The sequence below is a fragment of the Zerene cesonia genome, chromosome 18 (genome assembly GCF_012273895.1).
Source record: "Zerene cesonia ecotype Mississippi chromosome 18, Zerene_cesonia_1.1, whole genome shotgun sequence".
In the NCBI taxonomy this organism is placed as follows: Eukaryota; Metazoa; Arthropoda; class Insecta; order Lepidoptera; family Pieridae; genus Zerene; species Zerene cesonia.
The window spans coordinates 1,131,119-1,144,525 of NC_052119.1; the positions used below are offsets into that span (position 1 = coordinate 1,131,119).

Consider the following 13,407-nt stretch of genomic DNA (forward strand, 5'->3'; position numbering starts at 1 on the left):
AGTAATAAATGTTATTTGCAGTTAACAATTTTCTTTTTTCTTTATTACAATATTTATGGCAAGACTAGGTACATACAACTATGTAGTGAAACTCGTGAAATTATTGTATTGTCACCGTTCCTTGATAAGAGTCTGCATAAAATCTGTCCGTTTAATGTGGGTCAAAGTCGAGTCTAAAGCAGTCGGTTGGTGACACATACAGGTGAAGCCAATCAGTGCGTTAAATACAAAAAAGAATAAAAACAATCCGCAGGTGAGCGAAACGATGGCGGTGAGCAACGGCCACCTGCCGAACAGCTACGAGGAGGGCGAGGACAAGCCGATGCTGATCGTAAAGAAGTCTGGCGACGGGCCCGGGATCACGGCGCTGCTCAATAGACAGTTGCAAGGTAGGATGGTGGGGAAAACATCGGTTAAATAATCTCGGATAGATGGTGAATGGGGATATCGAGTCCTAATGCTATGGTACTATGGTCGGTTGTCCAATGCGAAATGAGAGACAATAAGAAAAATGTCTTTCCATGTAAAAAAATTTTTCAAAATTAGTAATGGCGAGTTTTGAAAAAGAATAGACGAAATTGAGACTACGATTGGCTTTTTAATGTGACGCATTAGATATAAAATATATTTTGCTATATGAAGGTAAATTTATAAACATGTCAAGAAATATTATTTGCTAGCTGCGCCCCGCGGTTTCACTCGCGTAAGTCCGTATCCCGTTCGAATATCGGGATAAAAAGTTGCCTATATGTTAGTCCAGTTGTCCAGCTATCTACGTAGCAAATTTCATTGCAATCGGTTTAGTGGTTTGTGCGTGAAAGAGCAACAAACACACACACACATCCTTACAAACTTTCGCATTTATAATATTAGTAGGATAGTATGATTAGTTACAATGACATTGCTACAAGGATATTAAAGTGAAGTACGGGTACATTACACCTGTTTCACTGATTGATTTTCTGTAAAGAAAAGTATCTACTTTTACAGGATAAAGAATACCTCATTCTTTAGACAGAACAGACAGAATGAGGTATTCTTTATCCTGTCTGGCATTTTACTTGTTAGTCCCCAACGGGATTCGTACCCAGAACCCTTCAGTTCTCAAACAAACACACGTTCATCACTCTAGAGTCAGACAAGAAACAATCATTATCATTAACCCATATGTTCCGTCTTCAGAGACAAGTGTCATAAACCAGCAGCACGCTGGTCAAGTGCGGGTTGGCAGATGTCACATGTCATTGAAGTTTTTATTCTTGGACATGCCGGTTTACTCACGATGTTTTTCCTTCACCGTTTCGAGCAGTGGTGATGTGAATAATGTGCAGATAAATGGAAAGACCAATTCGTTTCCTGCACTCTAATGCGGTCTCGAATGCTCGACTTTTTGTTTTAAGTCCGAGGTCCTAACCACTGAGCCACCGCTGCTCTCAAAAAGAATATGATTTTTACGAAATAAATTCCAATAATTGTACTGAGACTCGATATTGAAACATACAAACGAACAATTTTATAATTTGACTGTATATTATTATTTTTCGTTTAAAATAGGCTTTTTATTGCTATTAGTGTTGTATTTCATTGTTGTGTATGAAGTTTGAATATAAGGCTACATTCATATAAAATAAATGAAATTGAAAAACAATTATTTAATGTTACCCATTTCATTTATGAATCTAGCTTTATTTCATTTTCTTCGTGAATTCATTATGAGCATGTAAATTTTGAAATCCTAAGTGCATTAGAAAGAGCAAACTCTATTTTAGATATTCAAACAAAAAGTCCTTAAATGATGACTTAAGCAGAACTTGATATAATTAAATCGAGAAAAGCAGTCGTTAAAGCACAGGTTAAATTAAAACTTTCACATTGTTAAAAATATAACAGGACACCGAAAATTGTTTCTTTAAATTTAAATTTAACAAAAATGTTCTCCGTAATTATATTTTGGACATTAAAATTATATATTAAGATTTCACATGGCAAAGTATATCTTAATCTGATTAAATAAGGTCCATATTACTGTGCAGGCGAACACGCGCCATTACTCTGCGCGCCTCCAACGCAAGACTGCTGAACTACGAACCCTACCTTTTTACCCATTCTCCTATTATCTTTTTAATCTTTCAAAAAGTGCAATTGTTTTAACTACTTTTGACGTATAAGCAAAAAAATACAGACACGTAATTCCTTAATATGGTCAGATTATGTAAAAACTTTTTTTTTTATAAATGTCAAATTATTTGACATGCGAATTGTTGCCATCAACAAAAAGAAAGTTGTTGAACTTTGAAACAAATGTACTGTTTGAATGCTTGTATCACTAAAACGTGTTCACAATTTTATTTTATTTATTTGAAGCAATGAATCTTCAATTACATCCGGCTTATTTAAAAACAATGTCAATATCCAATTCCGTCCTCTAATATCCAAATTAACGAATTTATTTTTATATTGGTATTGCTCAATTATAATATGTGATTGGTGTGTAATTAATGTAGCTTTTTATATGTGTACGTGGTTTTTATTTTCATAATGAAACGCACATTTATGTACCTTTATTTTAAGTATAATTAACATTGATTAATAAATCATGACATAGTTAGTTTAGATTAGGGTTATAAAGTACAATATACACGTGAGTATTATAAGTATTAACGCACAGTATCATTAATAAGACAGTATATTTTGAAATATATTATATTATATTAATATAAGTACAATTATAGCTGTTTATGGCGAAGCTCAATGATTCATAATTAAACAATTTAAAAAAAATGATGCCTAGTATTTAACATTAAACACGCATGGCAATTTAATATTAATACGACTTAAAACTGGGAGAAATTTAGTTTCGTCAACATATAATAAAAGTGTTGCATGTTATTTAAATATTTTGTTGTATCTGTATGCTTCACATAGTGTGAATAAAGATGATTTCATACGATCTTTTACAATTAAAGCTGGCAACACATCAGCCGTATACGACTATTTTGTCGTTATCCTTGCATACAATCAGTACTACAACATTCATCTTTGTTTGCACGTAATATATATTATGTTTTTATATTATTATTTTAGTATTTGGGTCGAGATAACACGCTTGGCTGTCATTGTTGTATATGTATACGCCATCGTAGTTCATGTAGTGATGCACAGATGTCGCTTTTTTTCAAACATAAAAAAATGCATTATCATATTTCAACTTGCTTTTCGCGATTAGTGATACTGTTAAAAGAAATTCATAAAGTGATTTAATGACTCGTCAAGTTGAGTGTATCTTGACCTACCACAACAATGCTTTAATATGATCCTGTTACCTTGAATATATTTTAATATAATAACGATTGATATTAGTCTAGTATTATCCCTCGTGTCTCCTTTCCATTGTAATCCTATGCATGTTGGAAGACTCGAGTAATTCAGGTAATGCTTTTTTCCATTATTTTATTATTTTTCCCAAATTTAAGTTACTAAATCAACAGATTATGTAAGCATCTATACATCGAAAAGCAAGTTGAAAATTTCATGTTGCCTCTGTAATGAGCCGCTCCATTGTCCATTCATATATCGATCTTTGTTTCATGTTTATGAAAATCCCATTAAGATTTGTTTAGTCAGAAAATATAATTAGATTCAATATCGAACATTCGATAATTTCAAATGAACGACGAAAACAAAACTCTTAAGGACAACGATCTTAAATATGTATCTAAGGAATAAAATTATTTTTTTCTAGCAAAGCTTTATTTCCATTCCCCAAAACGCTAACTATAAATGTCAACTCAATGTCAACTCATACTTATGTAAACGACAAGACAAGAAGGATTACAGAGGCGATTATAATTATTTTAATCGTTATTTATAATTTTTCTAGCGGCAGATCCGAACGCATGGCGACTGGGCAGAATCGAAGAGACAGACCACGAGACGCCGGTCTGAGGCCACGCATTGCACCTAGCGGTCAGACCGCGGAGACGCGATTACCGTTAGGGCAAGTTTTGCACATGGCATCCACAGACTATACACGGACTCTATGGTGTCTGTGGACGCCGCTTTGCGGTTCCTACGTTGACAGTGACAACTGACAGCTTCGTTGTGGTCTTAGATAACAACATGGATTGGTTGTGTCATTGTGTGAAAAACTAAAAAGTCTATAACTACCATAAACATTCGGCCGTGGAGTTCGCTTCGGGAGGGAATTAAAATTTACTCTCCCCGCTAGATAAATAAAAAAGTGATTCAAAGCGATTTCACCGCCATTTGTTTGGCAGCTAGTATAAGTCTACTAGTTTTGAATGGTTTTGCGTAAGATAAAAAATATTTCGACGACGTACGTAACGTTAGGTTTAAAATGGCTTTAATATCGTTGCGTTGACGCTTCGCTTTATCGTATATTATGTTTTTTGTTGTTATTTGAAGATTGATTTTGTTTGAATTTGTGATTGATTGGATCTCTCTAGTTGTATCGAACGTTTATTTTCATATAATAATATTATACGACCGTGTCGCGCAGCTATTTTCTTATATTGGATAGATTACAAGCTTTTTTTATACGTGGGAAACAATATTTTTGGGTTTATTTACATAGTTATAAGCTACGCGATACAAGAAGTCTATGTATAAATTGACACAAACGAAATATAATATTATTTTGTGTACACATTTATGTAGATAGAGAGAACTAGGAAAAGTAGTTATTGGACTGACGTACTTTTTCAAGGCGGAGTTAAATATTGTATATAATAAGTGTCTATGTACAAAATTAGTTTCGATAACGTAAATGTCGTTGCTAGTGAGATAGTCGATGAACTAAATTGAAGAACTATTAAATTATTATATTGATGGATGCGTTACCTAGGGTTGCCAATTGTGTAATTTAATGTATACAACAAGATCAACAATTCACAGTGATAACCACAGTATTAATCAAAGAGAGTTCAAAATTTATCACGGACGAGGAATACTCGTATCCTTATAATTTGAAATATCAATTTCACACTCTCTTATTTCAAACGTTACAAGCACCTTGGCAACCTTAATATTGAAAAAAGTGAAGTGAGTATCAATGTTCACACTGTATTACAATAAAAGTTTATTGAAATCTTATTCCTGGTCATAAAACTTTATCTGTAACTGTTACTACTATAAAAAAATAATAAATAAGAGGTGTATTATAGTCCCAGTCATCCATATCATTATTCCTTCAAACATATTTGTTTTCAAATACATACTTCACTGTTCAGTCAGGCGCCCATCTCTTATCATTAAAAAACATGTATGATCAAAAATCTTACGCACAAGATATTTCGACTTATAAACTCATGTGAAAAAACATTAACAGTCTCCTGAATAGTACTTAGACACTAACGAAAATGAACTTACAAAAGTGCCGTTTTAAATGCAATAAGTTAATATAACGACGTTGACTGTGTTAGATAAATAATTAATTTGACATTCCAAATTTTTTTATAGCTTGAAATTGCTAATGATATCGTGAATTGATTTAAAAAAAAACATTCGAAAAGAGAACTTGAATGTTTTATGGTTTCGCGCCAAAAATATCAAACTGATGAAATTGGTCCTACATACTACATTTAATTAGTATGAAGAAGAAAGCCTATGTTCGTTGCGTAATTGCAAGTGAGACCATGTAGTATGTATAATCTAATGTCATAGTTTATTTTTATGCGCGGTCATTAGAAGTACAAGTATTGCCATAATATTCTATCAATGTAGGTACATATCTCATTATAAATAAAGATTTGTATGTTGGTTGTATTTTTAATTTATTGCTTTTTTTGACGCAAATGTGAGCAAGTTAAAAAAAAGTCATTTTTAAATCAATTCACTGTTAAGTAATTACTATTAATAATATAGATTATCATAAATGCACTGCCATTGCAAATGTATGTGATTTGTTAAATGCCGATTTGTGTCATGATATTGGATCTCATTGGATGACGAAATTTGATGGATTACTTGGAGATTATGTTTCGCCTGATGTTCTTCTTTATATACTATATTTCTTGGAATACAATCAGAACAAAGGGATGAAAAGAGGCCCGCTATATCGTTATGAACATCGAGCCAAACCTAGCCTGCCTGTATGTAATGATTCGTTAAGGTATTTGAATTATTTTAATGCACAATGATCAATAAATTATATTTGAAAGCTTATATGAAGCTATTCATCAAGTGATTTTGTCTTTTAATTCAAAGTTTTACTCTGAATTGCATAAATTGCTCAATGATAAGTGTTTGACATTAACAAAATGTACAATTTTTATGCTCTAGTTAACACGTTGCATAAACTTCAGAGACCCGGAAAGGTTAAATGGTTTCTCAAGCAAGATTAATAATTTTTCATTTTTTTATACATATTTCCTTAATATAATAGAAAATATTCTTATTTTATGCTCCCTGCAGACCCTCTAAAGAAATTTACCTAACAGCACGCTGCGTTACTTGTTGTCAGTTGACTGTTTATTATTTATAGGATAATGTGCTAATTTTTGCGTCAATACAAAACATTTGTTTCATTGCAGATACATATACACAAAATAATTAAATAATTATGATTTATCATGGCTAATCCGATCACACTTGACGGTATTTTGGTTTGACCGTTTAATAATGTGCATTAAAATAATTTTCATTCCTTACACATGTAACGATATAACTGTTGTACAAATTGAAGGTTATCAAAGTAAAACGTTACACTTTGGTGTTACACCTTTAGAATGCCTTAATGATTTGCCGTGTGTGATATATGTAAATTATGTGTGGGTGATCACTTGAATCATTGTAGTACATGTTAATGAGATAGAAAATAAAACTACCTTATGAATTGTGTACATATTGCTTTATTTACCCAAATTATGGTTTCGTCTATTGTCTTTGGTTGATTTACTATAACTGGAATAGCTAATATGTACCATTAAATTGTTCTGCAAACAGTTGATTAGATAGTCTATAGAAATATTAGTTCTGTCGATACAGTTGGCAAAAATAATCCATAGGGCAAAGCTTAGACGAGCGACAATTTGCGACGTAGCTTTAACATGACGAATTAAATAACTTGTAGTAAATAACTTGCAACATTGCCTCAACTCCGACTTGAGCTACATTGATATATGCTTTGTGGATTTTCGTTATTAGAAATATGTTTCAGATACATTGTTTAAATAGAATCCCTTTTTTAAGTGTCACTAACTGAATAAATGAGAAAGTTATGGTTTAACTGTTCTCTAGAACCACGGATAAAATACTATCAGAACTTTTGCTTTTATTGTTTGTCATGTCGCATTTTGTCGCTGATCTTTTGACACTAGATAATAATAACATTATTGATTTCAGGGTTTTCGCAACATAAAAATGTGTGGAATAAACATTACATTTCTTATGAAAATAAATACAGTTTTTATTTGCAGGGTTTCTACTTTCTAGTTCACTGGGTAAAATTATCTCTTGTAACAATAAATAGTCTAACAGTAATAAAATTATATATTAAATGTTCTCATAATAGCCCAATTAATAAATCTAAAGATATTATGATAAATGTTGACCTTCACAACTCATTCTAAAATAAATAAATGCATTTAATTATATATAAGTTTTAAAGTTATCACGAGTCATCAAATGTCATACGCCCAACACCATGACTCTTTATGTACCTTCTATACTGCTTATATTTATTATTTTCTGCCAGCGCTTTCTTAGCTTCTACATCTTTAATTTCTTTCCAAATTACAAAGTTCTCTTTTATCCATAGTTCCTCATCGAGGAATGATTGTTTTTCATCATCTTCTAAGGCATCAAATTGATGTTGTCCAAGCTGCATATTTTTCCTAATTAAATACAATTTCTCTTCATCACCATATGGCTTTTTTAAAATTGTGAAATTCCATAACCATCTTAAATACCAGTAAATATAATAAGACACTGTGTATGGCAATAATATTAACTGTATCCATAAAATATCTTTAATCTCTGGTTTTGCATATGCACCTTTGATATCCATATTTTCTTCTATAACTCTTCTTATAATCCTGTCTTGTTCCTCTTTTTGTTCTGCTTTAGTTTTCTTGTTTCTACCTTTGCCTTGAGAATCTTTGATTTCTGTTTTGGCCATATCCATCGCTCGGTTTCTATATTTGGGTACAGTCATGAAATATTTGATGGCTGTATCATATTTGGACCAAGCACTATAGTACTGTATTATAGAAATTATTGTGATAGTAACTGCGAGGACGATCCTTACATCGACTTTAGGTGCCATCCGCCGCCTGTAATATCTGTAGTAGTGAGCATAGTATTCTTGTGGATTGTCCAACATGTAATCATAGTCGGATCGGGCCTCGTCATCTCGTAAGATCTCATAAGCAGTCGCGATTTGCTTGAATTTTTCTTCAGCTTCTTTTTTCGCTTCCTCGCCTCGATGCAAGTCTGGATGGACCTTTCGGGCCAATTGTCTATAGCTCTTACCGATTTCATTCTTAGTAGCCTCTCTTGTCACGCCTAAAACTTCGTAGCAATTTTCTTTACCGCAGTAAATACCTTCCAGCAGATGATCGTGACCGAACGCGACAGTTATGTGACATATTATAAACACAAGAATAAAACGTTTGTAATAACACAACATTGTAATTATTTTACATGAACTTCGTTTTGCAAAAATAAAAAACTAAGTCACTATGTTAAAAATTAATAAAAATAAAATGAAAATCGAATCGAATCTAACCACCGTAAGCACAGCTGGCTAATGTCAGTTTGTTGAATTAATGTCAACGTCACGTCGACGTCAGCTAATTTTTGCAAACTCCCACAAGAATATTTCAAAACTGTTGCGTTTTAAGTGTATCAAAACAGCGAACGTTAAAATGTTTAACTTAAAATTTAAAATTTAAATTTGCCTTTTATATAGCATAAAAAAAAAGTTTTTATCACGCTTCTATTACTATTTACTTATATGTTTGTATATAACGTGCATTTTTCGTAATATAAGCCAGGATGATTTAATTTCACAATGAAATGCTTAGGTACAACGATTCGTAGAGTGACAATACATAGTTTTTTTTATTTTTTGCAAAAGAATCGGCCATCACGGCTCGGTAGTGGGCACTTGCAAAAATAAGCACAACAGAATAACTAAAATAATACGTAAACTGGTGCTTTATTTTTTATTACCTATTTTAGTTTACGAGCGGTCGTTGTCAATGTCAAGGAGTCAGAATTTTGTTAAAGTTAAAAAATGTGGCGACTTTCTCAATTTCTATATTCTACGTAAATTAAATTTAGTTTCAGAGTAGAATAAATACTGCTCATGTAATTAGGTAAATTCAAACTTCACATGATGTTGGAAGACGAATTAAATTTGTTTATATCGAATATTTATTCATTTCTGTTTAACGTAGAAAAAGAAATATCGGGTTTACTTGTTAAAAAGCATTCAGTTCAGTTGCAGACACAAGGTGATTTCAGTTTTCCAAACAAAGTGAAATCTTGGGTTGAATTCTTAGATGACATTCACTTACAAAACGACGACGAAGGTCTGTTGAAATGTTTACAAAAAGATTCCGAAACTTTATTACAAGCATCGCAAAGTTGGACATTACCAATACGGAAGGTGACTGAAATAAAAGATCACCTTCATATATTTTTGGACAGACATAGAGCAATAGAAGTTGGACTTTCTAGCTCGCTAACAAATAATGAGCGGATTCTAGTTGGACTTAACGAGGGGAATTGTTTGGTGGAATCTGATTCGATCGAAAACACAACATGCATAACCTCTTTACGAATGAACTACACGGCGGAGGTTATTAAGAATTTATATTCCATTTACGATAAACGCTTAGAATTTAAGCCAAAATTGCTTGTAACATCAAAATCTAGTGTGAAACTTGATGACAGTAAAATAATTTTATGTGGGACAGTACTAAATTGTAAAACTGGGTCTAAGGAGACTACCATCACTGCTGATGACTTTATTAGGTAAAAAAAATATTGAATATATTAGTAAAATAAGAAAATAAGTTTGTGTCTTTATTTAAGAGACATGTTTGATCATAGTTTTATACATTTTTTTTTATTTACATATCTGTTATAAATATGTAAAGATATATAATGGTTGGATAATACAGTATTAGAAATTTCCTAAAACAAATATTTTAATAGACAATAGATGTAAATGATGAATCAATACTTATTATAGATACTAATCCAAATTTAAATGAAATTTTCAGGCTCCGTCAAGATGAATTGACCCTTATAGCTCAACACAAGTATGGCGTGAGAGTGTCCACAGACTCAAAATGGAAGGAGTTCATTAGACATCTTGGAGAATCAGCTGTTGCCTTCGAACTGTTGCAGATAAAGCCTTCAAGTCCTGTTAAAATACAGTTTGATGCATCTAGTGGATCTAGTAAAGGTAAATAATAATAATATTTAAAAGGAATATATTTTTACTATTAAGGTGTAAACAAGAGACATATTGTCAGTGGTGTAACTACAGGGTGGCAAGACATCCTACGAATTAGCCGCAGGCCTTGAACAGTATAGTTATACCACTGAAAATGGACTATTAGATATTAGAGATATTGATAGCAAAGATTCTATTAATTTGTGGGGTTTTTCCTACTAAGATTTAAGCAGATGTATGCATACCGCTTTTACTGATTAATATTCTATGAAGAGAGTTGGTTGAAAATTGCAGCTGATGGGGGAATTTTATAACCAAAAAATAAGAATACACTTGAATTCTTCACCTCCATTGTTTGTGTGCAAAACCAGTAAAAAGTTCTATCTAGACATTCATAAAATATAATTGAACCCATATCTTTATTCTAGGTGCAGCATTCATATTGTACAACTGTGCTCGGCTGGAGACGATAATAAAAACGTTCAACGAACATGTGAATGATGGCAGATATCCCACATTGCCCAAGTTTGAAGACATTGATTTTTCACTACTTACTAATGAGGTAAATTGGTTGTTCTTTAAAGTACAAAAAATTGTGATGAAAAACTTGTTACACTAATAATTCTTTTGTACATAAAAGTCAACCAACATCCCTGGGAGGGTGATGGTACTTTAGAAACTGGCCTGAAATGGGACCAAATACATCAATTTTCTAACACAAACCCGCTCCATCCATTCCAATCCAATCCATTCACAAAATCACATCAATTAGTTGAAACAGAGTTTTTGATTAACAAAACCTATAAATATTGTTGAGTTGAGAACCTGTTTGGTTTTTGAGAATGATATGTTTGTTTTTATTTGGATCACATACTTATTCAATGGGGAAAGAATTTTCGAAATCGGTCCAGTATCTACTGGATAAATAAATGCATGTGCTTTTGTGTTGTTTACAATACACGTAATATTCTGGGATTACGTATTAAATGTTGTTAAAGAAACGGAGTTTTAATAAATTTTTTGATTCTCAGTATACTTTAGTAAATTCATGTGTGTAAAATCAAGACATTTTCAGATATTATATTTCAGATATTTATATTAATGTACTTTAAATAATTATGTGTGATATCTATTGCAGGATGAATGGTGCCTCATTTTCAACTATATATTGGGATTTCCATCTCTCCTGAGGAATTGTGTGGAAATTAATGAAAGTAAATGTGATTTTCGGCCGCATTTATTGTGCAGTTTTCTCAGTTCTATGGTCAGAGTTTTCAGTCAATACTATAGGAAAGTTCGGATTTTAACTGTGAGTAATATTATTTGATTTACTAACATTTTTACTTATTCAAATTAAACTAATATAATATGAAGGAGTTGGGTAATGCTATTTTTTTTAAATACTGCATTAATAAGGCTTGATTTATATAAATAAGCAATTATTTAATTAGAAGTAAATGATAGAAGGCTGAAATAAAACAAAAAAAAAAATATAGGCATAAACTGCATATTTCTCCATTAGAATTTTCATGAATAATTCTAAAGAATTTAAATCTTGTATATACTGAATTTTGATTTTTAATAGGATTTGCAACATTCAAAACATATTCTTGTTAGATTCTAATATAGTATTATATAATGTGCTAATTATTTTATTTTCAGGAGGCGAGGAAGCATCTTCTACCAGTCATGTTTGCGCGAATTTACATGTTAAAATCATTAAACGACACATTAAAAACTTGTTTAAGATTATTAAATATTAAAAGTGTTTCACAAATGTATTGGTACTTTCTTTTATGACCTATACCTAAAGATTATTTTAAATCCTTATGTAATTTGTTGTTGTTTACAAATGATAGAAATGACCTTTAGATAAGGGCTGATAAAGATTTCTATCATCATGTAATACATATGACATTGAAATTCTTTATTAAGCAATGAGTAATAAAACGCCGTTTTGTAAGTACAGTGCAAGAAAAATAATTATATAAAATAAATTCAAATAAACTTTATAGCCCTACACTTACGAATGAGTTATAGAAAAAAAAATGTTTTGTTTGGAAACACAAAGTTCACGTGATTGACCCAGGTATTTTATTGTGGGTATTGCTCGAACCCCATTGGTGCGCCGAGCGCTCGCCGAACGGAACCGACAAATCACGAAGCGCTGTAAACGGTCGCGCGTCCCGAATCGCCTAGTGTGTTTTTGACATCGGCTAATGCAGTCGTGAACTTCGGAGCGGATAAATATACTTTTATTTATAGTTTTTAATCGAATAAAGTCGTGTTACGTTTGTGAACGCGTGTGTTTAACCGGGATACAATAAATATGAGTATTGCTGACCTGATCCAAGCTGCTGAATACATCGAAAGGCGTGATAGAGGTGAATTGGGTTTTCTTTGTTTGAATTGTCAATTGAGTGCACTACTCGTATACGTCAACATGGCTCCCGTCTATTTTTGCTTTGCCATAATCAGCTGATTTTGACGGAATTGCAGTTTTCTTTGTTGCAGAGTCGGAGCACGGGTACGCGTTAAATTTGCCGGCGTGCGAAGAGTTACGTTCGGGAGGAAGGCGGCCGAAAACGAAGAAATCGCAGGGCAGCAGGTGAGGCGACATCAGTGCCAGTGTAGTGAATAAGTGAATTAGTGATATTGTTGTGAAGTGTCGCCGTGGCAAGTTACAAATGTATGCTTTTTGTTCCAGGACGACTCATAACGAGTTGGAAAAGAACAGGTTAGTGGTGATTATTTTAAACGCTTAGGGAGTTAGATGCCGGCGGCTGTGACCTTGGCAGAAGTCGTGAAGGGAAGTGTAGTAGTGATACAGCCGAGATCACTGCTAGTTGTAACCCATTTGGCACGGCGGCCACTTGAGGTTACGTCATGAAAAATACACTTGCCCTTAACACGAATGTTGGATATCGGGAAAATATGCAGGAAAAGCGAGCGTGACGAGCTCGTAACCGTAGGGCTACAGG

At 32.6% G+C, this 13,407-nt stretch overlaps 4 protein-coding genes across 6 annotated transcripts in view; 3 read left to right on the plus strand and 1 right to left on the minus strand.

The window, feature by feature from the left end:
• The window catches only part of LOC119834114 (blood vessel epicardial substance), a 44,986-nt gene extending 38,128 nt beyond the window's left edge, over positions 1–6,858 (plus strand). Inside the window, exons 5-7 of one of the 2 annotated variants that reach the window (XR_005287987.1) lie at positions 254–389; positions 2,034–3,429; positions 3,881–6,858. Coding sequence is in view for 1 of the 2 variants with exons in the window: in XM_038358403.1 (XP_038214331.1) it covers positions 254–389; positions 3,881–3,945 (201 nt within the window). In the remaining variant the exon portion in view is untranslated. The remainder of the gene's footprint in view (positions 1–253; positions 390–2,033; positions 3,430–3,880) is intronic. The other variant, XM_038358403.1, reaches the window with a different exon arrangement.
• LOC119834115 (dnaJ homolog subfamily C member 25 homolog) lies at positions 6,854–8,790 on the minus strand. The gene has a single exon (XM_038358404.1). It carries the CDS (start codon positions 8,645–8,647, stop codon positions 7,631–7,633), a length of 1,017 nt encoding a protein of 338 aa, XP_038214332.1. The 5' UTR covers positions 8,648–8,790; the 3' UTR covers positions 6,854–7,630.
• A 313-nt stretch (positions 8,791–9,103) lies between these two features.
• On the plus strand, positions 9,104–12,226 carry LOC119834052 (DALR anticodon-binding domain-containing protein 3). Its single transcript, XM_038358329.1, has 5 exons — positions 9,104–9,999; positions 10,251–10,435; positions 10,855–10,988; positions 11,565–11,735; positions 12,089–12,226. Exons 1-5 carry the CDS (start codon positions 9,356–9,358, stop codon positions 12,224–12,226), a joined length of 1,272 nt encoding a protein of 423 aa, XP_038214257.1. The 5' UTR covers positions 9,104–9,355.
• A 399-nt stretch (positions 12,227–12,625) lies between these two features.
• The window catches only part of LOC119833919 (max dimerization protein 4-like), a 239,972-nt gene continuing 239,190 nt past the window's right edge, over positions 12,626–13,407 (plus strand). Inside the window, exons 1-3 of one of the 2 annotated variants that reach the window (XM_038358151.1) lie at positions 12,626–12,810; positions 12,926–13,034; positions 13,134–13,163. In XM_038358151.1, coding sequence (XP_038214079.1) covers positions 12,756–12,810; positions 12,926–13,034; positions 13,134–13,163 — 194 coding nt within the window. In that variant the 5' untranslated portion in view covers positions 12,626–12,755. The remainder of the gene's footprint in view (positions 12,811–12,925; positions 13,035–13,133; positions 13,164–13,407) is intronic. The other variant, XM_038358153.1, reaches the window with a different exon arrangement.